Source organism: Panthera uncia, assembly GCF_023721935.1.
Source record: "Panthera uncia isolate 11264 chromosome A3 unlocalized genomic scaffold, Puncia_PCG_1.0 HiC_scaffold_11, whole genome shotgun sequence".
NCBI lineage: Eukaryota > Metazoa > Chordata > Mammalia > Carnivora > Felidae > Panthera > Panthera uncia.
The window spans coordinates 79583036-79609988 of NW_026057578.1; the positions used below are offsets into that span (position 1 = coordinate 79583036).

At 34.9% G+C, this 26953-nt stretch overlaps 1 protein-coding gene across 5 annotated transcripts in view; it reads right to left on the reverse strand.

Moving 5' to 3' along the window:
• VPS54 (VPS54 subunit of GARP complex) overlaps window positions 1–26953 on the reverse strand; it is a 135447-nt gene that overhangs the window by 34424 nt on the left and 74070 nt on the right. For all 5 annotated transcript variants that reach the window (XM_049650292.1, XM_049650293.1, XM_049650295.1 and 2 more), the window contains 8 exons: window positions 26538–26616; window positions 24566–24600; window positions 22004–22135; window positions 18294–18679; window positions 8130–8256; window positions 7131–7238; window positions 4599–4654; window positions 3257–3353 (listed from right to left, as the gene is read on the reverse strand). In XM_049650292.1, the coding sequence (XP_049506249.1) occupies window positions 3257–3353; window positions 4599–4654; window positions 7131–7238; window positions 8130–8256; window positions 18294–18679; window positions 22004–22135; window positions 24566–24600; window positions 26538–26616 (1020 nt within the window). The remainder of the gene's footprint in view (window positions 1–3256; window positions 3354–4598; window positions 4655–7130; window positions 7239–8129; window positions 8257–18293; window positions 18680–22003; window positions 22136–24565; window positions 24601–26537; window positions 26617–26953) is intronic.

Genomic DNA, 26953 nt, shown 5'->3' on the forward strand with positions numbered 1-26953 from the left:
CATATATTCTAAGTATCTTAAATAGGTTACACTAAACATAACTTGCCTACCATATATCTAGTAAGGGGTTAAATAGCCACAATATACAAAGAACTCTTACAACTCAACAAAAAAATCTGATTAAAAAATGAGCAAAGAAAGTATTTCTCCAAAGAAGACATACTAATGGCCAATGAGCATATGAAAGGATGCTCAACATCACTAATCATTAGAAAAATACAAATCAAAACCAAAATGAGATACCACCTCACACCCATTCAAATGGCTACTATCAAAAAACAAAAACAAAAAACAAAACAAGAAAAACAAGTATTAGAATATGAAGAAACTGGAACTTTTGTGTACTGGTAAATTAAATTATGAACTTCAAATAGTTTATTCTATAATGTGGTAAACACTAGTAAAAGCCAAAACAACCTTTTCTGATTATAAAAGTAATACCTCTCTTTGTAGAAATATTTAGGAAAAACAAAGAAATGAATAATGAATTTAAATTATACTGCCAAAAGATAACCACCAAAAAGACAAAATGTCTCTTTATTGTATGAAGATGAAGAGATAATAAATCTTTTTAACATAGCTGAGAACATACTATATAAATAGGCCTATACTGTCCCTTCACTTAATGTTATAATCTATGCATTTTCTTCAACATTAAAAATCCTCAGATGCATGATATTCCATGGTAATGAATATACCAGGCATAATTTACTTTACCCTTCCCTCTACTGTTAGACATCTGGGTTCTTTCCAATTTGCAGTTATTTGAAAATTCTCAATTAAAAATGAACAGCTTGTAATTAACATTATTTTTCAATGAAATCATACCCTTACAGAATCATAAACTTTTTTCAAAGAAAAAAGTACCATATTTATAGGTTATATATCATCTTCAAAGATGTTTTACAGAAGTATTAGCTTAAGGGGTCTAAATGTGAAAATGAGAAACTACAACTATGATAAATCACTGTTCCCATATTGTATATATATCAAATAAAGATTTGACTTAGTTTAACTGATAGAGAACCTAAAAGTGAAATAGCTATAAAAAAATTACTGGCAAAAGATATGAAAGCAACCCAAGTGTTCATTCATAGATGAATGGATAAAGATGTGGTATATATATACAACGGAACATTACTCAACCATAAAAAAAGAATGAAATCTTGCCATCTGCAACAACATGGAAGAATCTAGAGGATATAATGCTAAATGAAGTAAGTCAGAGAAAGACAAATACCATACGATTTCATTCATATGTGGAATATAAAAAACAAAACAAACAGAGAAAAAAAGAGAAAAAAACAGACTCATACATATAGACAACTGGTGGTTGCCAAACAGGAGAGAGGTGGGAAGAAGGGTGAAATAGGTGAAGGGGATTAAGAGTACACTTATTGTAATGAGCACTGAGTAATTTATAGAACTGCTGAATCATTATATTATACACTGGAAACTAACAGAACAGTGTATTTTAATTTTTTAATATTTATTTATTTTTGAGAGAGAGAGAGAGCACTAGTGGGGAAAGGGCAGAAAAAGAGGTAGACAGAATCCAAAACAGGCTCCAGGCTCTGAGCTGTCAACACAGAGCCTGATGCAGGGCTCGAACTCACAAACTGTGACATCAATCATGACCTAAGCCAAAGTCGGACGCTTAACCAACTGAACCACCCAGGCGCCCCTAGAACACTGTATATTAATTATACTTAAATAAAAAAGAATACTGGCAAAAAGTTGGTCAATTCTACAATCTGCAGTGTAAGAGTTATATACATCCAGACATACAATAATAGAAGTATGTGTGATGAAGTCATGGCGGGAATATGAGAAAAAGTAAAAACATGGCTTAGTTATTTGAGCAATCCACATCTATAGGTTTGCTATCGTCACTACAAATGAGTGGGACCAACATTTTGGTAGGAGCCTAAAGTACAGTGAATCACATTTTTAAAAACTTTTCCCACTGAGAAAGGTTATACACATGACTTAGCATCACTCCAATGTTGATAAAGTCATGTCACAGATTAAGTACCAAAGTCCCCTGGGCCATTTAACAGAATACTAAGGAGATGCCAGGGATGTTAACTAGCACAGGTAACACAATACTGACATCTGATAATTCAAAGAATAGCAAATTTCACAACCTGTTACATTCAGTAATTCCTAAGCATTGTCTTATTAAAACACGGCTGTGACATGTTAATGATTCTAACTACAATGCATTAGTCTGTGACATCTTTTCTTCTGAAAAATGCTCTGTGGCATATGTTCTTTATATTGACTGGTTTAAAATTAAGTGATTATACTGAAGAGACAGAATAATTAAATGTAAATGCATAATCCTTGATTGGACCTCAGATTAAAAAGTGAAATAAAAGCCTGCAATAAAGGCCATTAGTAGAGCAATTTAAATATGAATTATATGTTAAAAAGTGCCATTGGGGCGGCTGGGTGGCTCAGTCGGTTAAGCCTCTGACTTTGGCTCAGGTCATGATCTCACAGTTCGTGAGTTCAAGCCCCACGTCGGGATCTGTGCTGACAGCTCAGAGCCTGGAGCCTGCTTCAGATTCTGTGTCTCCCTCTCTCTCTGCCCCCGCCCCTGCTCACACACTGTCTCTCCCTCTCTCTCAAAAATAAATAAACATTAAAATTTTTTTTTAAAAATACCATTATATCAGGATTAAATATTTCTAGAAAACATTAGTGGTTTAGAACAGATTTTTGAGTGTTTCACATACTGTGCCTCTAGATAATCTAGAGAGATTCAAAAATCACAAAATCATAAGAGGAAGTATTATTTTTATAATATTTAATGCCAAGTAAGTACTATATTTTTTAATACAAAACTTATCCTAAATTATTGAGTATTAAAATACTCTGAAGCACTTCAAATCTTATTTGAAACCAAGGCTCTTTAGAGAAATTACAAAAACAGGGGTGCCTGGGTGGTCAGTCAGTTCAATGGCTCATTCTTGATTTTGGCTCAGGTCATGATACCACAGTTCGTGAGACTGAGCTCTGCATTGGGCTGTGTGCTGACAGCATGGAGCCTGCTTGGGATTCCCTCTCTCTCTCTCTCTCTCTCTCTCTCTCTCTGCCCCTTCCCCACCCCCTGTCAAAATAAACGAACAGTAAAAAAATTACAAAAAACAAAGAAATTATGTTTTTCTAATCCGATTCTATATGTATATATCTAGAAAGTGGACTTAATTTTAGCGATATTCTGGATAAACTGAAAATCACATAAACTTACCTTAACTCTTTGTAGGAAAATTGTAAACTTAGAGAAAATGTCCTTCAGCAAATCAAACCACTGAGGAAAATTCAACATTCTCATCTGATCTGCAAGCCTAGGAAAAAAAAATTCAAAGAAAAAAATATTTGTCTTTGGGCACTTAGGAGTTTATTCTCAAAAGATACTTCTATATTTGCAATACAGGAATTTTTCTATTTGAGAAAATTTCCTAGGGAATAAAATTTAAAAGAAGTGACTCTCCAGGTCCATAGAGCTTTTAACAGAATACCAGTAACTTAATTTTTCCAACTACTAGTGATTCCTGCATTGTTACGGTTGCTTCAACTAATTCTGAAACAGAGTTTTCACTAGGTAATAGTGTAGAAATTAAAACCTCTCAATCCTTATTCTATGAATTTGGCCTGGAAAAATTTCACAGTGATTCATATTGCTATTCATATCTTGGGCTACTTAATAAATAGAGTTTAGGGGTGCCTGGGTGGCGCAGTCGGTTAAGCGTCCGACTTCAGCCAGGTCACGATCTCGCGGTCCGTGAGTTCGAGCCCCGCGTCAGGCTCTGGGCTGATGGCTCGGAGCCTGGAGCCTGTTTCCGATTCTGTGTCTCCCTCTCTCTCTGCCCCTCCCCCGTTCATGCTCTGTCTCTCTCTGTCCCAAAAAATAAATAAAAAAACGTTGAAAAAAAAATTAAAAAAAAAAATAAATAAATAGAGTTTAGATATCTATATGAATTAGAAATTCATTATAAAATATTTATCACTAATCTCAAATAAATCTCAAAATGAAAAAAAATAGGAATTTAAAGGGCGAAAACAAAAAATTACAGACATGAGGCAATTCAAAATCATGTACTCAAATTCCTCAAAGTCAATTAGAAGCTGGGTTTTAATCAGATAGCTAAATAATTTAAACATAACACTGTGATTCCTCTGAAATGGACCATCTTCAATGTCTCTCCTCCATACCTACGTTGTAGCCTCTTGCCCTGGGAGGCTGACCTGCTGGGCGTGGCCAAGGAGGAGCCCTTACAAAACACTGGAAGGAAGAAAGGTACTGATAGCTCCACCTCCCTCCCTGAGAGGTTGTCTCAGGAAGACTGCCTCCAGCACTGCAGATCACTTCAACTACTACAGGCCTTTTTTTTCCCTACTACTAAGTGGCCTTCTCCTGAATCCTACTGTTCTCTTCTCTTGGCCCTTAAAGGTACTGCACTGTCACTTGTGATTTTTCTACACTCTGCCCATACCTTAGTAAATAATTCCTTAATTAAATCCTCCTCAGATTATTCTAATGTGTCATCTTTTCCCTAACTGATAACTCCCAACGTAATATTTATACTTACTTCACAATAACATCTGTGTCAATTTCTTCTATTTGTGAAACTTTATTAATCACACACTGCAAATTTTAAGAAAAAAATTCAGTTAACATCTTTAGAATTCTAAGTACTTCGTGGTTCATTTACATATTAAAAATGGCTTCCACGGGAAAAAAAAAAAAAATGACCTCAATGACTACGATCATTTTACCAGACGTCTCTTATGCCTTTTATACACACATCAAGGTGTATAAAACACTGTAGCATTATATCCTTACCCTATTAAATAATTATTTCAGGATATGCTTGAACTGTTATATTAACTAAAATCCCCTACTATTTAAAACTATTCAAAACCACACACCAAACAAACAGAACAACACCCAGAACCATAATTCTTAGGAATAAGGTATAAGCCCCATATTAAAATTCCAAAAAAAAAGTTCATTTTGGAGGTTATGTTTTCTTGCAATATATGTAACAGATTAAGTTAAAAAAATGCTTAGACTTCAGGAGAATCCTGGGAATTACAACACAGCAGTTTCATAAAATTTGTTTAGAAGTATCACATACATACATAAAATTAGGCAAATTATGTTCAAATCTATTTTTACAAATGGAGTACACTTGTGTAATGAAAACTCAGATCATGAAATTAAACACTGCCAGTAAGCACCTCTCTTGCTTCCCTTCTAGTCACTACTTTCTCCGAAAAGATACTATCTTGATTTTTAATACCACAGATTAATTCTAATATCATAGATTAATTACAAAAGTGTGTCTCCTTTGTGACTCCTTTGTGTCTGGTTTATTTGGCTCCACATTATATATGTGATATTCATCCATTTGTTCCATGTGATTTATTCATTCTCATTGCTGTACAGTATTCATACAAATATACCACAACTCGATCATTTTTTTTTTTTTTTTTACTGATGACAGAATTTGGGTTTTTCAAAGAAAAAAAAAGAAAACTTTGGGTTTTTCCAGTTTTTATTACAAATAGTGCTGCCATGAAATATTATGCTGTCTTGGTAAATTTATGTATGCATTTCTGCTGATAAATACCTGGCAGTAGAATTGCTGAGTTACAATATATGTGTACATTTAGTGCTAGTAGCTATTGCCAACAATTTTTGAAAGTGGTCATAACAATTTTAAAATATAGTGTTTTAGTATTCAAAAAAAGTAAAAAAGGTGGTATGATTACTAATCTTTTTTTGCTTGTTTTATTTAAACATTAAAAACTCAGAAATGTACATTCAACCTGATGATGATCATTAAGCCTAATAAGTATATTTAAAATTATTGTTTCTCATATTTAGAAAAACTGAAGTTTAATGTTTAATGATATTTATCAGAGTAAAACAGCAAAACAAAGATGAGACTGAAAAAGGTTTTAGTTTACAATAATAATTTCTTAAAGATAAGGATAAGAGGAAATAAACATTTACTTACTGCAGGTGAGAATGTATTTGGTAAAATCTTTTTAGAAAGCAATTCAACTCTATCAAATAGCTTTAAAAATACTTTTCACTCTCTGACCAATAATTCCACATCTAGAAATCAGCTATAAGAAAATAGTCTTAACTATGGAAAAACCCAACAAAACTTTACACCAAATATGTGTGTCACAGTGTTCTACAGTACCGAACTGAAAAAATGTAAATATTCAACACAGAGGAAAGGCATAACTAATAAAATGTGGATAGGATTTTATACAACCATCAAAAATGATGTGTCTGAAAAAAAAAAAAAAAAAAAATGATGTGTCTGAAGGCTTATAAGAGAAAATGCTTATGTTATGATTCTGAAATGTATGTACAATTCACAATCATATATACAGTATGATAGCAACAATGAAAAACATCAGTAACAATTTACACTTAGAATTACACTTAAAAATACATTTTTTTTTAAGAGAGAGAGAGAACACACACACACACACACACACACACACACACACACAAGCTGAGGGGAGGGGCAGAGGGAGACAGAGAAAATCTTAAGCATGTTCCACACTCAGCACAGATCCCAATGTGGGGCTTGATTCCATGACCCTGGGGCTTGATCTCAATGTCCTGGGATCACACGACATGAGCCGAAATCAAGAGTCAGATGTTCAACCGACTGAGCGACCCAGATCCCCCTACACTTAGAAATATTCTTAAAGTGATAATCTTTTGGCTAGTAGGTCTATTTTTTCTTCTATTTTTCTATATTCTAAGTTTTTAAATAAATGAGAAAATGTTACTATTATACTGCATATATATTATTACTAGATCATGTAAAAATAAATTTGATAAAAAGATTCTAGGGGCACCTGGGTGGCTCAGTCAGTTAAGCATCGACTCTTGACTTCATGGTCTTGCAATTCATGAGTTCAAGCCCCACATAGGGCTCTGCACTGACAGTGTGGAGCCTGCTTCGGATTCTGTCTCCTTTGCTCTCTGCCCCTCCCCTACTCATGCTTTCTCACTCTCGAAAAATAAACATTAAAAAAATTTAAAAAAAAGATTCTAGACCAAAATATATCAAATAAAAATGTATATTTACCTGTTTAATGATATTCTTTGCTGTAATAATCATTTCTTCACTATAGATTTCTAAAAAATTAAGTTTTCTTTGTTTTAAAAGTCCAAATACAAGAGATACAAGTCTTTCCTATTAAAATAAAAGTATGGAATTTTACAATTTAAATACAGAATAATGTCACTCAGAAGTAGAAATATTCAACATCAAGCGTTTCATTATCTGATCCTCAGATCTCTATCCTGCACGTGGTATTTTCTAGAAGCCCCCAAAAACCCCTTCTACAGCAATCTTGTCATCAGATTATTGGAGTCATAGTTTTAAAAACAGATAAATCCTAATGCACTATAGTGGATCAAATGAAGCTGTCTTGGGGACAAAACAATATGAGTACATTTTAGCATAGTTTTAACAAGTAGGTAGAGAGTATCCTTCTCAAATCCTGATGACCTGGACTATTTGTGGGGAATTAACTGCTAACACATACAAAAATCTCTTTACTTAGGCTGCTATCAGGGCTTCTGGATCCTTTCCTAGTTCTTGGTGGTAATCAGCATTGAAAAGTCAGCAGATAAGTGAAGCCTGGATCTTATGTATAAGCATATGCATAAAACATGTTCATAACAGGGGTTCAGTGACTGTTAATGACTGATAAGTTACTATATAATAATGATCACTTTTATAACAAACATACTCCAGTACATGCATACACATGGATATATGTTAATTCATCCTATATCTATATTTTAAGCTTGGTTTATAAGATATATATATAAGACCTCATTTTAAATCCAATTTCTAATTAAGCTATAAAGTTACTTTATTCTCTAACTTCATAGGATAATGAACAATTACGGTGTTTGCTAAAATCACATAGTTAGGGAAGGACTTCACAGAGGACTGACTGAGCTTGAAATTTTTTTCTGCTCATTATAATCTGAGAAGAATGTGTTCTAAACTAATACTATTAGGAATTAACACTAAGCAATGACACCAATTTCATCCACAGTTTAAGACATGTACCTCTTCTAAAATTTGACAGTCATCATCCAGTGGTCTGTTTAAGTCACTATGAGAATAAGTAGAAAACTCTGCAATCATCATTTTATCTATCAGTTTTTCCAATTCACAAAGTTGTGATCCCAAATGCCTACAAAGGAAGAGGAAAATGTGACATATATTCTTTAAAAACCCAAATTCGCTCCACAGTCAAGGAAACTAGTAGGCAAAACTTTTCTAGCAGCAGTATTTTGTGCAACAATGTAATGTAAAATGGAATCCTTTAACAAAAATAACTGCAACAGTTTCACATCATCTCCCATATTCTTTTCTTCTTACATGTTTAACCTCCAAACACTTAAATGTGTTGTAGGACACATAGTTCTAGAAATTTCATGACTGCTTTTTTTGTCCGCTTTTCACAGACAAAATATTCAGCTATTCTAAGTCCTTTCCTAATTAACCATTTACTGCATGGCAATGCCAGTAGCTCCCCAGCCATTCATTTATTCCACAAATACAAATACAAGTGCCTACTACAGCCCTGTCAGGGAGATATAAATACCTAACGGATCACATGGACAGACTGACTCAATTCAATCTCTGTTATGAATAGTCTGAGTTACTGTGCAATCTCCCCCAGGTCATTATACTGAAAGTCATTAGAACACAAAACTGAAAAAACAAAACTAATAAGAAACAGTATATCCATGGAACTTTTTCTCATAAAATATAATGTTCCTTTTTAATCTACCTCTAATATTTATAGATCCTACATAGGATTAGAGCGAGAAGGACTCTAATCAGATGAGCAGTTGTGGGGATGGTGAAGGCAAATACTGCAAACAGGATTTGGAACCAATTCCCTAAAGAAAGTATGCAGTAACCAAATGACAAGATTGATGCATGCAGTCTGCTCACCAGGGAACTAAGGATCACTACCTTCACATACAAAGAGATCTTTACTATACAAACTAAAAGCTTCACAAAAACAATGGATTAAAGAAAACTAGGTGATGTAGTTGGCCAAAGTATTTCAAAAATTAAGTGAAATGGGCCAACGAGAAATGTTTATATATTATATAAAAAAATTTAAGCTCTATTTTTGGTATAATTTCAAAATATGTATATTTAAATGTCTAAATTTAAAATTTACCTTAAATTTAGACATTTGTTATTGAATAAAAAACAAACATTTAAAAATACATATACTCACCATTTACTTGAAAAACTAATGTCAGCAACTATCTTTATTAAGACCAGATACAGCACATTTTTTAAAAACTAGTTTAAACTATGTGACCTTTGGGGCGCCTGGGTGGTTCAGGTGGCTAAGCATCCAACTATGGCTCAGGTTATCATCTCATGGTTCCTGAGTTCTAGCCCCATGTAGGGCTCTGTGCTGACAGCTCAGAGCCTGGAGCCTGCTTCGGATTCTGTGTCTCCCTCTCTCTCTGCCCCTCCCCCATATGTGCTCTGTCTTTCTCTCTCTCTCAAAAATAAACATTAAAAAAATTTTAAATAAACTATGTGACCTTTTACATAGATCCATTTTTCTCATCTAAACAACGTATGGTAAGCAGTGTAGTGATAATTTTGAAAAAAATCCAATGGTGAAATAATGTATATATTTGCATTCTGTAATATGAAAATTATATTTCTCAGAGCCAATTAGAAGATAGTAAGATTCTCATAAATGACACCAGTGTCTCACAATAAGCTAACTTAGAACATATTCACTAGTACAAACTAAAACACTGCCATAAGGAAGTTTGGCAATGTCTAGCAAATTACATAGGCAATTAACCTTTGACCTGGGAATCTCACTTCTCAGTATCTGTCTCAAAGATACACTCTTAAAAATACAAAAGAAGATATACATTCATTGCAGCACTGTTCATAACTGCAAAGGAATACAAACTACTCAAATGCTGAAAAACAGAGGGCTAGTTGACTATATCGTAATAGACACTATACACTTTTAAAATAATTGAGGAATACCAAGTAATATACTATATACTGCTACAGTTTCTCAGTCTTCTTTTTTTCAGTATTGTCCCAAGAAGTCCTTTTAGACCTTTTAATTTCTAATCACCACCACCAACCCCCACACACTAATATCACATATATACTGTATATCTGTTTATATACCTTGGCCCCCTGGAGGGTCACAAGTCATTATAATATCCAAGTTTTTCTTTCACCCTCAAGAACAACTTTTGCCCCCTTAAGGTGATAGCCTCCCATTGAGAATACACACTGTAGAGTGATCTCCAGGGTATACTGTAAGGTTAAAACAGCAAGGTGGAGAAAAGTATATACAATTTACTAATGCTTATCTAAGATGAAGAACAAAGACAGAGATGGCTGGATGGATGATGGATAAATACAAACTAAAACATTTTAAAAGGGTGACTTATAGGGTAGGTAGGAAGGAAGGAAGGAACAAGATAGAAATTAAATTTTTCTGAATATCATTTGTTTCAGAGATTTGACTCAGAACCACATAACTACTTAACATAGTTATAGTACAAGATTACATTTAATAAATTCAATCCTGAAATATCAAAAGCAATGAAACAAATGAATTTAAATACACATCAAGTTAGCAGCAAATGTACACAAAGAAGAATTATTTCAAGTGACTTTAAAACGTAATGTACCTATTCATCCCACCAGGATATAGCTTAAAGAAGAGAAAGAAATCCTCCATGTTTGTAGTAATAATACTGTTAGTTCTGAGAGCATTCTATGTATACTGTGGGATGAAATAAATGAGTAATTATGTTAGTGTCATCGAGAGCCAGTTTTCACCTTCAGCCTGTTTTAAAGGACTTACATATATAAGATTAAAAAAGTAAAATCTTTATGGTCCTGAATTTAAATTAGGACTATCAATATGAACTCCTACTTTTTCTTTAAAAAGAAAAATCTATTTTCTAGCTCTGTCTACTACAAAGGTCTAGAGATAATGACCAATCCAGTAGCAAGGAATATCTCTGGTATCCAGAGCATAATTTCTCAATACCATTTCCTACTAAAAGAAACTAGTGCTCCCTAGAAATATAGTGGATTATAAGTCTGGGGGAAAAAATGTATGATATGAACATCTAATCATAACACAAAGTAAGAAAACTATTAAGCAAAAGCTCATGGAATTATGTAAAAGGCCACAAGAATGAACCTGAGGAGATTTCTACAAAAGACAGAACATTATGAACACTGACAAGAATAAAAACAGCAAAAATCTTAAATATATACAAATCCACATGCTTACAAAAATATTTTTAAATCATCAGTTAACTTTGGAAGATACAAGATTTTCAATTTGTTACTTTTAAAACAGCTAAATGAAAAAAATAAGGGAATCTAGAATTTATTCTGCCTCTCCTTATAAGAGCTGTCCTTCAGATTTACCAAATAATTACGGAGAAATATCACTTTACAGAAACATTCTGATTAAAAAATGAATAAGGAAGTACAGAATCATAATATCATTATAGGTAACCCATGAGATGCTGAATCATAATATAGTTCAATGTTTAACTTTTTGAGGAATCTCCATACTGTTTTCCAGAGTGGCTGTACCAGTCTGCATTCCCACCAACAGTGCAAGAGGGTTTCCCTTTCTCCACATCTTCACAAACATCTGTTGTTTCCTGAGTTAATTTTAGCCACTCTGACCGGAATGAGGTGGTATCTCAATGTGGTTTTGATTTGTATTCTCCTGATGATAAGCGATATTGAGCATCTTTTCATTTGTCTGTTAGCCATCTGGATGTCTTCTTTGGAAAAGTGTCTATTCATGTCTTCTGCCCATGTCTTCACTGGATTATTTGTTTGGGGGATGTTGAGTTTGATAACTCTTTATACATTTTGGATACAAACCTTTTATCACATATGTCACTTACAAATATCTTCTCCCATTCCAAAGGCTGCCTTTTAGTTTTGTTGATTGCTTCCTTCACTGTGCAGACTTTTATTTTGATGTGTCCCTATCGTTTATTTTTGCTTTTGTGTCCCTTGCCTCAGGAGATGATTCCAGTAAGAAGTTGCTACAACTGAAGTCAGAGAGGTTACTGCATATGTTCTCTTCTAGGATTTTGATGGTTTCCTGTCTCACATCTAGGTGCTTCATCTATTCTGAATTCATTTTGTGTACGATATAAGAAAGTGGTCCAGTTTCATTCTTTTACATGTTATTGTCCAGTTTCTCCAACACCATTTGTTGAAGAGGCTTTTTTTCCATTGGCCATTCTTTCCTGCTTTGTCAAAGATTAGTTGACCATATAGTTGTAGGTCCATTACTGAGTTTTCTATTCTGTTCTATTGATCCTTGTGCCTGTTTTTGTGCTAGTATCATACTGTCTTGATCATGACAGCTTTGTAATATAACTTGAAGTTTGGAATTGTGATGCTTCCAGCTTTACTTTGCTTTTTCAAGATTGCTTTGGCTATTCCAGCTCTTTTCTGGTTCCAAATTTTTGGATTGTTTGTTCCAGCTCTATGAAAACTACTGGTGGTATTTTGATAGAGATTACATTAATTGTGTAGACTGCTTTGAGTAATAAGGACATTTTAACAATATTTGTTCTTCTAATACATGAGCATGGAATGTTTTTTCCATTTCTTTGTGTTCTCTTCAATTTCTTTCATAAGTGTTCTATAATTTTCAGAGTGCAGATCTTTTTACCTCTGTATTCCTAGGTATCTTACGGTTTTTGGTGCAATTGTAAATGGGATTGATTCCTCGATTTCTCTTTCTGCTGCTTCATTACTGGTGTATAAAAATGCAACAGATTTCTGCATGTTGATTTTATATCCTATGACTTAGATGAATTCATGTATCAGTTCCAATAATTTTTTGGTGGAGTCTTTTCGATTTTCTACATAGAGTATCATGTTGTCTGTGAACAATGAAAGTTTGACTTCTTCCTTGACAATTTGAATGTATTTTATTTCTTTTTGTTGTCTGATTGCTGAGGCTAGGACTTCCAGTACTCTGTTAAATAATCATGTTGAGCCTGGACGTCCCTGTCTTGTTCCCGACTGTAGAGGAAAAGCTCTCAATTTTTACCTATTGAGGATGATATTAGATGTATGTCTTCCGTTTTGGCCTTCATGATGATGAAGTACGTTCCTTCTATCCTTCTTTGTTGAAGATTTTTTATCAAGAATGGATGCTGTATTTTGTCAAGTGCTTTTTCTCCATCTATTGAGAAGATCATATGGCTCTTATCCTTTCTTTTATTAATGTGGTACATCATATTGATTGATGTGTAAATACTGAACCCAGGAATGAATCCCAGTTGATAGTGGTGAATGATTCTTTTAATGTACTGTTGGATTCAATTTGCAAGTGTCTTGTTGAGAATTTCTGCATCCATGTTCCTCAGGGATAGTGGCCTCCAATTCTCCTTTTTAGTGGGGGTTTTTATCTGGTTTGGGAATCAAGGTAATGTTGGCCTCATACAATGAATTTGGAAGTTTTCCTTCCATTTCTTGTTTTTGGAACAGTTTGAGACGAATAGGTATTAACTCTTTTTTAAATGTTTGGTAGAATTCCCCTGTGAAGCCATCTGGCCCTGGACTTCTGTTTGTTGGGAAATTTTTGATTACTGATTCAATTTCATTGCTGGTTATGGGTCTGTTCAAATTTTCTACTTCTTCCTGTTTCGCTTTTGGTAGTTTGTATATTTCCAGGAATCTATCCATTTCTTCCAGATTGCCCAGTTTGTTGGCATATAATTTTTCATCATATCCTCTTATAGTTGTTTGTATTTCTTTGGTGTTGGCTGTGATCTCTCCTCTTTCATTCGTGATTTTATTTATCTGAGTTCTTACTCTTTTCTTTTTGGTAAGTCTGGCTAGGGGTTCATCAATTTTATTAATTCTTTCAAAGAACCAGCTCTTAGTTTCATTGATCTGTTCTACTGTGCCTTTTTGGTTTGTATGTTTCCATATCATTTATTTCTGCTCTAATCTTTATTATTCCCCTTCTGCTGGCTTTAGGCTTTATTTGCTGTTCCTTTTCTTTTGAGGCTTCAGGTTTTTTTTTTTTAATTTTTTTTTTTTAACGTTTATTTATTTTTGAGACAGAGAGAGACAGAGCATGAACGGAGGAGGGTCAGAGAGAGGGAGACACAGAATCCGAAACAGGCTCCAGGCTCTGAGCTGTCAGCACAGCTGTCCGCACAGAGCCTGACGCGGGGCTCGAACCCACAGACCGCGAGATCATGACCTGAGCTGAAGTCGGCCGCTCAACCGACTGAGCCACCCAGGCACCCCTGCTGTTCCTTTTCTAAGTGTAAGCTCAGGTTGTATATTTGAGACTTTTCTTGCTTCTTGAGATAGGCCTGTATTACGATATACTTCCCTCCTGTGACCACATTTGCTGCATCCCAAAGGTTTTGGACTGTCATGTTTTCATTTTCATTTGCTTCCAAGCATTTTTTTTTTTTTAATTTCTTGTTTAATTTCCAGGTTAACCCACTCATTCTTTAGTAGGAGGTTCTTTAACCATGTATTTGTGGTCTTTCCAAATTTCTTCTTGTGGTTGACTTCAAGTTTCATAGTGTTGTGATCTGAAAATACGCATGGTATGATCTCAGTTTTTTCATACTCTGTGGAGGCCTGATTTGTGACCACAGTATGTGATCTATTTGGGAGAATGTTCCACGGGCACTCGAAAAGAATGTGTATTCTGCTGCTGTAGGATGAAATGTTCTGAACATATCTGTTAAGTCCTTCTGGCTCAGTGTGTCACTCAAAGCCCTTGTCTCCTCGTTGATTCTCTGCTTAGATGATCTATCCATTGCTATAAGTGGAGTGTTAAAGTTCCTTACTATTGTTGTATTGTTATCAATGAGTTTCTTTACGTTATTCATTGATTTATATATTTGGGTGCTACCAAGTTGGGGGAATAAATATTTATGATTGTTAGATCTTCTTGATGGACAGACTCCTTTATTATGATACAGTGATCTTCTTCATCTTGTCTTTGGTTTAAAATCTAGCTCATCTTATATAAGTATTGCTACTCCAGCTTACTTTTGACATCCATTTGCATGATAAATGTTTCTCCATCCCTCACTTTCAATCTGCACGTGTCTTTAGGACCAAAATGAATCTTTTAAGCAGCATATAGATGGGCTTTATTTATTTTATTTATTTATTCAATCCATTCTGATATCCTATGTCTTTTGATTGGAGCACTTAGTCCATTTACATTCAGAGTAATTACTGATAGATAAAAATTTGGTGCCATTGTATTACCAATAAAGTTGCTGATTATGGAGATTTTCTCTATTCCTTTCTATTCTTTGTTGCTTTTGATCTTTCTTTCCCACTCAAAGGGTCCCCTGTAACATTTCTTGAAGGGCTGATTTAGTGTTCACAAATTCCTTTAGGTTTTGTTTATCTGGGAAACTCTTTATCTCCCCTTCTATTCTGAATGACAACCTTATTGGATAAAGTATTCTTGGCTGCAGATTTTTCCCATTGCACATGCTGATGATATCCTACCACTCCATTCTGGCCTGCAGGTTTCTATGGAGACATCTGCTACAAACCTGATTTGCCTTCTCTTGTAGGTTAGGGATTTCTTTTCCCTTGCTGTTTTCAGCATTCTTTCCTTACCTCTATATTTAAAAAATTTCACTATGATGTCTTGGTGTTGGCTGGCTTTTGTTATATTTGATGGGAGTTACCTGTACCTCCTGGATTTGGATGTCTGGCTCCTTCCCCAGATTAGGGAAGTTGGAAGCTATAATTTGCTCAAATAAACCTTCTGCCCCCTTTCCACTGTCTTCTTCTGGAACTCCTATGATACAAATGTTATTACACTTTATGGAGTTGCTGAGTTCCCTAAGTCTACATTCATGATCCAATACTTTTCTTTCTTCTCTTCAGCTTCATTATTTTCCATAGCTTCTATATCAGATTCATTCCTCTGCTTCATCTATCCTTACTTCATTACATCCAGTCTGTTTTGCATCTTTGTTATAGCATTTTTTATTTCAGCCTGACTAGTTTTTAGCTCTTTTATCTCTGCAGTAAGGGCTTCTCTAATGTCTTCTATGTTTTTCTCAAGCTCAGCTAGTATCCTTATGATTGTTGTTTTAAATTCTAATTCAGGCATATTACTTATATTTGTTTTGAGTAAATCCCTGGCCATGACCTCTTGTTTCTTTTGGGGCAAATTCCTCCATCTTGTCATTTTGACTAGGCCACTGTTTTTGTGTATGTGTTAGGAAAGACTTATATGTCCTGCTGAGTGTAATGGCTGTATTAAGAAGAGGTCCTATACTGTTCAGGGCCTGGCACGTCAGAAAGTATTTCAGAGTGTGCACTCTGCAGCTGTGTTTTGGCTGCTCTTTCCCTCAGGTCAGTTCTTTGCAGTGTTTCTCCTTGCCTGCATTGGGGAGTGTTGGGACCTTGTCCAGTGTGTGGCATTTTTACTAGGTGTGCTTTGGTCTGCTTGTTAAAATAAGCCTGATCCTATTTCCACTAGAGCTGAAACTTTGCCACACTCTATCAAGTTCAGAAGAATTGATACGTGTGGAGGATTTGTGCTGGTCTTTGGGGGAAGGAGCCTGTTGTGCTGGTTCTCAGGCCAACTTGCTATAGTAAAAATGCACCCACAGGGCACAGTGGGGTGGGGCCTAGTGTAAGCAGCTCCAGCCTCCACTGGGGGCAGTGTGTTGCTCACTGAAGTTTCTCTGTGCCGATGGGCAGGGGGGGAAATGGGTCACCCCACTCTCTCATCCCCAAAAAGGGGAGTTCGCATCTGCTGCTGTTCAAGAAGGCTTCACAGAAGAGCAAACAATCTCCTCTCTTATGTCCCAGGCTTCTGTCAGAACTCTGCTTTCATCTGGTGCCCAAGCCATCTGCCTGTCTGGTGGCACAGACCTCCTGTGTTTTATCTCAGGCATGCAGCTGGGTTTCAAAAACTCCAAATTTTAGGGACCCAGCACAGCACAAATCTATGCTGATCCTCTGGAAAAGGGTCTCGCCACGCTACAGTTGGTGCCAGTTTGTTCCAGAAAAGCAGTCACATGCCCACGCAGGGGGCTTGGAATTCATGGTAAAACACAGCCAAAAGCTGGTTTCTTGGCTAGCTGCCTTCAGCAGGTACCTCTACTGCAATGCTAATTAATGAGGTGGCTCAATGGTGTCTGCCATCTCTTTTGTCCCCTGAGAGGCAGTACCACCTCTCCCAAATACACTCCAAGAAGGGGAACTGTTTCTCCTAGTGAGACCCAGGAGATCCTCAGACCATTCTGTCCACTCCGGGGCCTCTGCCCTCCTTTCCCACAGGAGCACCCCTAAGTCTGCCAGGCATGACCCGAACAATGGTGCAGAATTCTAAAACTTCAGATTTTGAGCTTCATGCTTGTATGCACTTACAATAATCAGCCCCTCACCTCCTCCCAGTCAAGGGTTTTGGGGAAGACTTTCTTGTGCAACCCTGTGCACTGCTTTCTCTCACTGTCTCTGTGACCAGGGCTCCCTCCCCTCCACAGCACCTGCAGTTCTTTTCTCCCCCAAGTCAACTCTCCACAGCTCCTACCTTCCACGATGTGCCTGTTTTTCTCTCTAGATGTGCAGTTTGTTCTCTCAGTCTTCAGATCAATTCCTTGAGTGTTCAGAATGATATAGTATTTATCTAGCTGTGCTTGAGGGACAAGGCAAGCATAGGATCCCTCTACTACTCCACCATCTTAACTCACAAACACCCAGGACCATACCAAAGATTTTAAGTAATTTCTACACCCAATGTGGGGCTAAACCCCCAGATCAAGAGCCACATGGTCCACCAACTGAGCCAGCCAGGGACCATAAAATGAACTTATTCTGAGATATACTGGTATTCCTTCTGCACCTTGATCTACTACCTTGACACAAAACTATTTTAACATTTTCAAAATGTTATTTTCAAAGCTATGACTGGCCTTTCGTTGACTGGCATCCTCTACCGGAAAATTTAATTTTGTTTCTCCATCCAAATGTTTCTGTAAATATTAGTCCTTATGATTTGCTAAGACTAAAACAGCACAATGATAACATTACTAAACAGATCAGTCTAGAAGAAAAACTATTCATGTAACTAAATACATTCACACTTCTTCAGCTTTAAAATTTTTAAATTTCTAACATTATTTCCAATAGCTTATTTAAAGGACATACCGGAAGCTGTGAATGCCCTGAAGTTCCTGCTGTAGAACCTCTTGTGTTGTTGCTATTAAGTCCAATGCTCCAACAAATTCAGAAGTGGATAACAACACCTGTACTGTAGGCTGAGTTTGGTGTACAGTGGCCATTAACTTGAGTTTATTGTACACTTTAACACAATTATTTCTGGTAAGTGCCAGTCTTAAAATGTGTAGTGATCCTTCACACATTACTTTATCAATCTGTGCAATTTTATCTCGAAGCATTTTTACAGCCTGGGAAGTTTTCTTGAGGTAGTCCTGCAATTCGTGTTGAGAGGTCATAGCATGAAAAAATGCTTCTGAACGTAGAGAGATCTGGTGAGCAATGTTTACTTCCACAATATCCAGATAATGGCTCAGCTTAAGAGGGAAGAAAAAAAAAAATCATAAGAGTATTGTAAGTATACCTTCTTTGACTATCCACATACTTTCTGAAAATGATACAAGATTTCTATATGTATTTTAAATCCCATTGTGTGAGCTATTTGATTATGGAATTCTTGATATTGAGCATAACAGAACAGAAGGGAGACAAAAGGTAACAGCCCAAATATTAATAAATTTAAGACAAAAGAGTAGAAGAAGCTGATTTACCTTCTTCCTCTGCTCCTGCTATTACTGCCCTCCAAATGCCAACTACTTTCTAGAAAGTAAGAGTCATCTGAGATCATTATCTAGTTTTAGAAGTTCTAAGATCTGAGACAGAATGATCTCCTTAACCCCCACACCATCACACATCACTTATCTGACTAAAAGCTTATAGTTACCGTTTATTGACCTCCTCCTTCTATATACCGGGCACTGGTATTTTATACACATAATTTTCTAGTTCTAACAATCTTAGAGTACAAGTATTATTTGTATTCTTATTTTTACAGATGAGGAAACTGAGGCTCAGAGACATTAAATAATTTGAATAAAGTCATGTGGTTAGTAAGTGGCAAAATTAAAATTTGAATCCAGGCCTGACTCAAAAACTGAAGCTCTTTCTATTATACCACACTTCCGCAAAATACTAAAGAATTCATGATCCAGTCACAAATTATGGAAAGTAGTAGAATTCACTGGGACATTTTTTTCAAGGCTGCTTATCTTACATTTCAAAAATTATTCTTGGGGCACTTGGGTGGCTCAGTCAGTCGGGCGTCCGACTTCGGCTCAGGTCATAATCTCACAGTTCACAAGTTCAAGCCCCGCATCTGGCTCTGTGCTGACAGCTCAGAGCCTGGAGCCTGCTTTGGATTCTGTGTCTCCCTCTCTCTCTGCTCCTCCCCCGCTCATGCTCTGTCTGTCTCTCTCTCAGAAATAAATAAACATTAAAAATATTTTAAAAGATTATTCTTTTATCAATTTGTAAAACTCAGTTTATTGCCAATATATTTTCCTTTTAAAATATGCCTTAAATGGATTCACATTTTATTTGTAACACAACCAAGATTAATTCCTAGAGTAACATATATTTAAAAATACTTTCTAATTTCAAATATGGGCTTCTAACACTTGAGTTGTCTTTTCTTCCTTTCTAATTGCATATGCTTTTTTTGGCTACATTATCTTCTACTTCTCTCCCACTTTTTAACTTTTAGATTCTTCAACCTATAGCTCAAGCTCTAGGCATTCTCTCTCAACATCTCACGAGAATTCACAGTGCTAAAAGGTTAATGGGCTTTCAACATGTAGGACTCATAAAATTAGAAGAGATTATTTGGTCAGCAAGATTGTTTCCTTAAAACCATGCAAGATCACACATATCTTCAACAAAGCTCCTTCAGTAATCTATCATAATATATAATAGGTTACAAACAAGAAAATTTTCCATAGTTTAAATCTCTTGAGTTTATACCCTTTTACCGTTGTTCTTTTCATCTTCAACACGTCTGTGCACTTATTTACCTAAAAAGCAATATGGGGACAAAGGTACTTGGGTACATCGCAAGCTAAAGTAGACTCAATTTTCAGAATAGTAAATGGAGAATGAGTAACTCCTTTAGGAGAGTGCTACTCAGAATTCGGTTTATATGCTGCTGCCAGTCTGTGAACTATTTAAGAGGTCCATGATAAAATAAGGAACTTTGCTGGAAAGTAAATCAACTATATCACTAAGTCTACTGAACTGTTTTTTCATAGAAAGACTTTCTTAATAAAGGAAGCACTGCAATGATTTACATTCTAGTGCAAACCACTAGGTTTTATCACAAACCAGCACTTTGGGTAGCATTACAATAAAATACAAATTATCTAACCCTGGTTGTAGCATTCCCTCTCTTAAAACATAGCAAGATATAAACAGCTGTTTGTCAATCGTAAAGTGAGTTTGAAAGCGTTCTCTTGGGATCCTTTCTTCCACTCCTTTTCTAAGACAAGAGTAGAATAAGATGAAGCCCAAATGTAAATATAATGATCTTAATTCTGCAACTTACCAAAAAATAAAATTCCATTACTTTAGTCACTTTATACATTTACCATGAGAAAATTCTTTCATTTGAATTTCAAAGATTTCTGCAAGTTATCAATATTCCTTTGATCTATTCTTTTCAACAGCGTAATATTTTCATAATTCATTTCCTATTAAAATTCTATAAAGGGAACAATTTTTAGTCTTCCTAAAAGTATTTAGGAAGTATTAGTATTTAGGAAGAGATTTTCATTAGCTTTTGTTGTTTTTTAAGGTGACTAGTCTAGCAGGGCATATATTGGAATGTGAAAAAAAGCAGTCTTGAGAATGAGCCTGTGTCCATAAACCCATCTTTTTCATTGGATTTATGAATTTGTTCCTACTCAAGGAAAACCTTTATATGTGAAAATGTTGCCAAAGGAAAAATTACTTCATTTTTATTTTCAACTGTAAGAAAAAGAATACTCATGATTCTTTCCTTACATGTCTTCTCCTCTTCTCCCCAAACTAGTTTCCTCTTCAGTTACTGGACCTCATTTATTGAATAGTAGTCCTGAGACAAGTTTCCAGACTGCCAAGAGATGTCACTAACCTGAAACAAAATGCTTTCTTCTCAGTTTAAGAACCAGTTTTAGAAATGCTCTAAACTGAATGCTGAGAAAGAATAGGAATCAAAGACCTTTACTTCCTATTCAAGTTTTAAAAGATTCTTGATATAGGAGTTAAGATGTGTTTAAAATTCTACATTTTAAATGACTTTCAAGATGCTGATTTCTCCCTTAGAGAACACTGTAAAAATTTTTAAAAACTGCTGACTACTAATATGTAAAAGATCAGGCTTTGCAAAGCTAAAAATACTATATTTTTTAACTATACTTTTGCTTCAAAATAATCATCCTTACTATGTATAAATAAGGAAAAATAGCACCTTTGCAAAAGTTGATTTTCCATGCCTTAAATCATAAAGAATATAAAATTTGCCAATGTATTTTTGGAGATAAATGTAAAGCAATTAATTGTGTTGTCTAATATAACCTTCCAACCTAAATTCTAGCAACTGCTATTTTGGATAAGAAGCACTCAAACAATTAGTTTTTCCTTTTTCACCAGTACAACTTGTTTTCCATTGAATCAAATGTTTTTACTTTTATCAGTTAAAATTTGAAGGCAGTAACAATAAAAATGAAATTAAATTAGCCCTTATTAAATAACTAAATCTGAACCCACACAAAAGGTACTACTTAACTATAATAAAGTTTTCTACATGGGAAAAGTAAAAAAGAAATTACCTTTTCTTGTAGCAACTTTGAGGAAGCTGCATCACGATTTCCTTTTCCACCAGCAGTATTAAAATGAGACCATGGTAAAACTGAATTAAAAGTTAAGGAATCGTCCAAGGCAAAATCTGGTTTCATAAAAATCTATTAAAAAATGTATTTTCCTCGATTAGATAAACATTTCTTTTACATCCATTATCCCTTCAAACATCATAAGACCATTAATAATAAACTTGGATCTCAAGCATAAACAGAAAAGCAAGTGATATGCTGATTTACACAAGAATCTGTATAAACATGTATAGTTTCATCAAGTTTAAAATACTCATAAAAGACAGAAAAATGTTTTTTGTCTTTACCAATGGAGATAATCATTCATTATGTGATCAAATTCACTAATATAGTCCCACTAAGCTTATACCAAAGGGAGACATCCTCTTTATCCAAAAATTTCTATATTATTTCCCCCATTGATAGTAGTTTTTAAAAAAACCCAAATGTCAATTTCTCTATATTTCTATTTTCTCCTGCTTAAAATGCTTTCAAAATTACTTTGTAGATTAGATATATACTGAATTTTAAAACCAAAACAAATTCAATTTTATGAAAAGACTACTCTTTTTCCTTTACATACTGCATTCATCTGGGCACTAAGTCCTACCCACTATATTTTCTAAATAATACTTGAATCCTCTCTCTCTTCTAAGTCTATAGCATTTCATCAGTGCAGCCCCTCATTACCTCTGGATTACAGACATGGCTATTTAATGATATGCTTCCTCAATCTATCCCCTATACTAATGTCAGATATACTTTTTAATGTTTATATATTTTTGAGAGAGGGAAAGAAAGAGAGAGGATCTGAAGCAGGCTCTGCGCTGTCAGCATAGAGCCTGACACAGGGCTCAAACTCACAAACCACTAGACCATGACCTGAGCAGAGGTTGGATGCTTAACCGACTGAGCCACCCAGGCACCCCATCAGATATACTTTTAAAATACAAGTATAACTGAATTAATTTCTCTGTTTTAATCTCTCAATGGATTCCCATGACCTCAGGACCAAACTTTTTAGAAAGGCATCAAAAGCCTTTTTTTTTTTTTTAACCCCCTCAGTGATTTGTATCTTGCCACTCCCACTACTTAGAAGTTACATTGTAGTAATGCTCAACTATCTTCCATACCCTCGTGCTGTTATCTTTGTATGCACTTTCAGCCTAGAATGCTCTTTCCTATTTTCCTAGAGAATACAACCCAAACAAAAGGACAAATTTATCTCCGTGTGATTACTTACTCGATCTCTGAACACATTACCCCATCTTTGAACACAAGTACATATACCACATATATTTATGTATCTCATACTTTACAAAAATTATTTATTTAATATGTGTATTGCCCCCTGGAGGCCATATGCTCCTGGATTTACAGCTAATTAATCTTTGTATCTCTACTACCTAGCATAAGGCTTGAAACACAGTTTAACTTAACTACTTACCTAATTAATTTCTATATTTTATTTTTACTGATTGATTTTACCTATATCCAAAAACTAGTATAAAGGGATAGGGAAAATCTAACTAGGGACATGAGTGTATTTTCTAGTCCCGCTTTAGTATATTTTAAAGTACTTATTAATTCAATAAATATTTACTGATAATCTAACTCTTATGCTAGGCACTAAAGGGGAAACAAAGATAAATTATTACATAGGTCTTAATCTTAAGGATCTTCAGTCCACTAGATGTGATAAAATACACACATAAATATCTTATAAAAAGTGACAAATGCCTTAAAAAGGAAGGCACAGGTCTACATAAAATGCTATGGAAATTTAGCACAGGGGCCAATTATCTTCAGTTGGAAAGAAATGTATTTATATAAGGTTGCCATTTCAGCAAGAGAATGTAAAGAAAGGATCAGATATGAGGAGTTGAGGGAAAAGTCTTCCAGCTAAAGGAACAGTACAAGTAAAGCACAGAGCCAGCAAAAAAGTTTGGCTGAAATAAAGAATGTGTAAAGATTAGTAAGCAAAAGTTAAGAGAGTGATTATGATGGAAATGAATAATTAAGGGTCTTAAATGACAGAGTTTGAATTTTATTTTGTAGGAATCAAAGAACTGTAGAAATGACTGCCCTCTTCTTTTTGCTTCTGTCTTGTCTTTCTCTGTCTTCTCACCCTAGAGAGCAGTTATCACAGACCTCTTGGAGAATCTGATTAATGCAATGGACTCTTTCCCCCGGGGGAACAGGAGGACATCTACTACATACCTCTACAAAATTTTTCACACAAAGGAAAGATCTCCTAATAATGTGAAGGGGCAGTAAGATCAATAAAATTCTTTTTTAGAATGGAGAGACTTAATTATATTTGTAAGTTTCAGCAACGAAGAAGAAACTGATGATGTACAAGAGAGAAGAAAAATGATGCACAAAGTCCCAGAAGACGCAAAGTGGTTAAAGTGTGAGAAAGTCAAATGAAAGCTTCTTATAAGGCAAAATTAAAGATATTTAAGATTATAAAAAATTAAAGATATTAAAAAGCAGTATTCTCATTTATTAAAGCTTTGTTACCTTAGGTACTTGCTCCAGATCTGTCCTGGATTTATCTATGAAAAAGGGGAAAATATGATTTTTTAAACTTGTTTTCACTTTATTCCATAAAATACATTTTGACTAGATTCTGTACTATGCCACTATATAACCACTTAAATTCCCTCAGCAAACATCTATCAGGTACTTCCTGTATGCCTAGTAGTAGACAAAACACTGAATAAATCCTAGGTTTCGAATAATTTTAATCAATTGCATGGTATCAATAAAACAACTAAATATATTTCAAGTCTTTTTTAAATGGACACAGAAAGCTTGTTGATATCTTATTAAGTTTTGGTGAAATTAAGTTTGGCATACAGTTAAAAAATGAATTCAATACTAATATAGGAATACTGTTTTTATTGTTCAAAATACCCACCATCCCATCCAGAACTTATGATCAAAGATTTTAACACCATATTAATTTTCTTCTTAGACATTTAGTTTGCATCAACAACAAACCTGCAAAGGAACCTACTTTACCTTCATCTCACCAACTAGATCTCAGAGGACATACCCTTTCAAAAGTAACCTTTCTGGGTTGGACTCCATGCCTTCCTGCCTCTTTCATGAGCTTGCTTCATCCTCAATTACCCTGCCTCTTTCTGTATCTTCAACCTGTTGCCTTCTAATAGCTCTTCCTGTCTGCATACAAACATGCTCAGCTCTCTCCCATTAAAACAAACAAATAAAGATAAAGCTAAAACCCAGGGCCTGGAGTAGGCTGAGGCAAGGGAGGACCTCCAGTACAAAATTTAAGAAAGCACATACTCTCAGGGTTATGCAAATGCCTCTCCCGCCTCATCTAGTGTTGACCATGCAAAAACATTCTTCCACTCTGTTCTAGATAGCCAATATCCTGTATCTCAAACCCTAAAGTCATATCCACATTGGTAGTCTCCATTTCTTTCTCTTGTACTCACTCCTTAACATATAGTATTGTGTTTTCTGTAACTATCACTTCAAGTCTGAATGTCCTCCTTAAGATCTCCTAAATTGCGAAATCCAAAGAAACTTCTCAGTGTGCAAACTGATCTATCATTACCAACAACTAACTGATGACCAAAACCTGTGCTTTGATCTCTAACTTATCTCTCAAATGCCTAAATTCCTTTCCATCTTCATTTTAACTGCTTTTGGGGCCACATGATTTCTCACTTGTATTACTTCAATAGCCTTTTACTATCTCTTTGTCTCCAATTTTACCATCTTCCTTAAATTTATCTTCTACAACTATTTTCACAGTGAAATGTATAATCATAAATCTGATCATGTCTGGTTAAAGATATTTTGTGGCTCTGTACTGCTTTTAGAAAAGAAAAATTCCTTAACATGGCATATAAGGCACTTCATATTAGGGCCAACTCCCCTGCCCACTTCTTCAGCCTCATATCTTGCTCCCAGAAGAGCCAATATACCCAACTCTTGTAGTTTCTTGAAGATGCTCTGTTCTCTCTTGACTCTACTGCTTTGCTTTTACTGTTCCCTCTTCCTAGAAGGCCTCTTCTCCACATAAATCTTTCTTAACACCTACTTTAAAACACAGGCAATCATCAACTCTAGGAAGTTTTCTAAGGCTTAACAAATCAGGAGCTCTATACAATCTTACCACACTGAACTTACTGCTTGATATACGGTATTGCAACCTTACTCAGGAGACTTTCAGCTTCTTGAGGACAAGTGTTCTTTCTTATTCAACTATTATTAAGCAACAAGCAAAGTACCAAGCACCCAGATGTTAAATAAATAGTTGTTGAAGTGAAGGATAACACTATGAGACCCATGATTTTTCTTTCTCAAAAACTTTTGAAAAAGATTATGATCACAGGCTATAAAAATTTCACTGAAATAAAAGATCCCCAAATTAAGATTTTGTTTGTTGATATTTACACTGTGCTACAAATACCACATATTCATCTATATATTGTCTACAAATAGCACATATTCATACCATGAGTATGTAAGAGAGTCCTGTCAAAAGTATCTTTAGGAGGACAAATATTCTTGCATCTCTCATGAGTCTTCTCTTTCTATAAAAAGACAAATAACAAAATAAATGCTATGTAGCAATATGAAAGCATCAAAATATTTCACAAAAGAATATACCAAATTAGTTGTACAAATTTTAATATGAAATCACTAACCTCTTGAACTTAAACAAGTATGCTTAATAAACCAAATATGAACTCTATGAACACCTATATGCTTATTTATACCCATCCCATTTTATATAATTATAGTAAAACCTCCATAAATTTGGAATGAAGTGGGGGTACAAATGAAAGATCCTTATTTACATAACAGAAATCAATTGAGAATAACTTTTTAAAACAAGGAAGAAAATGTGAAAACCTATATACCTAAGAT